The sequence below is a fragment of the Rutidosis leptorrhynchoides genome, chromosome 4 (genome assembly GCF_046630445.1).
Source record: "Rutidosis leptorrhynchoides isolate AG116_Rl617_1_P2 chromosome 4, CSIRO_AGI_Rlap_v1, whole genome shotgun sequence".
Lineage (NCBI taxonomy): Eukaryota > Viridiplantae > Streptophyta > Magnoliopsida > Asterales > Asteraceae > Rutidosis > Rutidosis leptorrhynchoides.
The window spans coordinates 177,819,908-177,822,911 of NC_092336.1; the positions used below are offsets into that span (position 1 = coordinate 177,819,908).

The 3,004-nt window shown below is 33.0% G+C and overlaps 1 protein-coding gene across 1 annotated transcript; it reads right to left on the reverse strand.

The window, feature by feature from the left end:
* Positions 1-681: 681 nt before the first annotated feature.
* On the reverse strand, positions 682-1,317 carry LOC139841245 (uncharacterized). Its single transcript, XM_071831472.1, has one exon. It carries the CDS (start codon positions 1,315-1,317, stop codon positions 682-684), a length of 636 nt encoding a protein of 211 aa, XP_071687573.1.
* Between the last annotated feature and the right edge of the window lie 1,687 nt (positions 1,318-3,004).

A 3,004-nucleotide genomic window follows, 5' to 3' on the forward strand; every position in this document is an offset into this window, starting at 1 on the left:
CCGAGGGGTGAAGTGGCACCTGTCCCTTTCATGGGAATAATCGAGCAGATCCTAACAAACTTTCCTAGATTCGTGGGCTGACATGGCGTGCAGCTTGTTTATATGCTTGTTACGAGATCAAGTACTCGTTCCGGGACAGTGCACTTGTTCCGGGATGAAGCGTCTGCTCCGGGACATCGCACTTGCTCTAGGGCAGGTGCTTGTCCCAGGACGTTACCATTGTACCGGGATGAAATGCTAAGCCAAAAAGTTGTGGTAGTTCTGGTAATGTGGTGCCCCTGACTAGGCCATTATGGGTGAATGCCTTGATTAATCGAAAGGGTTTTTGCTTCGTATTTTACTCCAAGTGTTTCTTCACGGTGTCTGTTATGACCGAGCAAAGTTATTGCCAGTTTGTTCAGCAGGCTTAATTGTGTTAATATAGTCCTTATCTTCTTAGTGTTTTTGCATACGGCTAGCTGATGTCGGTAGCGTGTGTGCTTGTCCAGGCTGGATTTTATATGGCATTCCCGGCTAGCTGCTTATCCGACCGATGTGAGCCTTCCCGGGTGCATGCATAAATAACCTTCTTGTCAGATGCCGGGAAGGAGTTGTTATCCAGGATAGGCCTATGCCGGGTGAAAACCATACCCGGGACGCTGCTTAATAGTTTCTTTTTGAGACGGATCGTTATGCGTATCATTACAAACCTTCATGCATCTCTTTCACCACATCTATTGCTTTCTGTGGTGCTAAACACCTCAAATTTGGACCATTGAAAGATTTTCTATAAATCACACCATTTTCCAAGACGTAAAACGGAGCACTTACCTTTATCCGTCTTGCTTCTGTGACATCACCTGGCAGTGTTCCATCTTTCAAATATTTCACATAGGGAGTCATCCAACACGGTCCTCCTTCTTCAACTGTTGCTACTACCACTTTTTCATCAATTGATTTATCCTTCAAAACTTCCACCAAAACTTTCTTATGCAAGTGGTCAAATGTTAGTGTTGCTAATTTGCTCAAAACATCTGCCTTTGTATTCTTATTTCTTGATATTTGCAAAACCTCCAAAGTTTCAAAAAATTTTAAAATCTTTTCAACCAATTGCAAATATCTTTTCATTGAGATATCCTTTTCTTCAAATGCTCCATTAACTTGTTGTGCTACAATCTGAGAATCTACATATGCACGAAAATGCCTTATTCCCATCTCAGACGCTATGCGGAGGCCGAAAAGCAATGCCTCATACTCTGCTTCGTTATTAGATGCATAAAAACAAAACTTTAGTGCATATGTATGTTCTTCCCCTTCGGGCTGGTAAGCACCAATCATACACCAATTCTTTCCTCACTTGATGCACCATCAGTGTGCAATTCCCACATGCAATTACTGCTTTTAACATCTTGCAAATAATCCACCTTTCCAGTTGTTTCTAAAAGAAAGTCTGCCAAAATTTGCCCTTTAACTGCATTTCATGGTGAGAAATTTATTTCAGATTCTCCCAATTCAACTGCCCATTTTGCTAAATGTCCTGACGATTCTGGATGTTTCAAAATTTGATTTATTGGTTGATCTGTCAAGACGAGAATTGGATGTGCTTGAAAATAATGTCTGAGTCGTCTAGCTGTATGTGTTAAAGCATATACCAATTTTTCAATTGGCGGATAGTTAACTTCACTTTGCTGTAATATCTTACTGACAAAGTATATTGGCATTTGTAACCCGTTCCGTTCTGCGATCAAAACTGAACTAATGGCTTCTGCCGATGCTGCCATATATAAAATTAACGTTTCTCCTGCTATTGGTGCGGTTAAAGTAGGCAATTCTTTTAAGAGTCGCTTAACATCCTGAAAAGTTGTTTCAGCCTCTCCCGTCCACATAAAATCCTTTTTGTTCAAACAACTTTTTAAGACCCTCACAAATGGTAATGATCGATCTGCTGCTCTGGATAAAAACCTTGTTAAGGCTGCCAATCTTCCATTTAAGCTTTGCACTTCTTTCTTTGTTTTTGGAGATACCATATCTTCAATTGCTTGAATCTTTTTTTGGATTGCCTTAATTCCTCTCTCTGTAACAATATGACCTAAAAATTTTCCTTCTTCCACACTAAAAGTCCTCTTAGGATTCAACTTCATATTAACTCTTCGTAATGATTCAAATGTTTCAAGAGTATCTCTCAGCATACTTTTGTGATGACCCGGAAATTTTCGATCGAATTTAAAGTTTAATCTTTATATGTTTCCGACACGATAAGCAAAGTCTGTAATATTAAATTCTCAAAAACTTTGATTTGTGTTCTTATATCCATTTATACCTTTGACTATTCCCGACGATTCACGAACAAATGTGTGTAAATAATATGTATGTATATATATATATATATATATATATATATATATATATATATATATATATATATATATATATATGAATTCTAACCATAAGTAATATTATATATAGTAAAAATTATAAATATTAAACATTTAATATAATGTTAATATATTGTATATTATAAATTTAGTAAATATGATATAATTAATAAATTGTATTATATTAAATTAATTAGAAGTTTCAATTTAGTTGTTGTATTAATGTTATTAATATTGCCTCATTATTATTATTAATACTAATATTAATATCAGTATTATTAATATTATTATTATTATCATTTTCACTATTATTATTATTGTTACTTATTATTATTACTATTATTATTATTATTATTATTATTATTAGTATTATTATTATTATTATTATTATTATTATTATTATTATTATTATTATTATTATTATTATTATTATTATTATTATTATTATTATTATTATTATTATTATTATTATTATTATTATTATTATTATTATCAGTAAGTGTGTTATTTATACTATGATCTATCTTATTGTTATTAATAATATAAATTCTAAATAATATTAAAACTAATACAGATAATAAACTAAAGACGGTTTCATATCCTTTTCAACTTGTGAATTATTTTCTATTCTACTATATGCTTGTGATAAA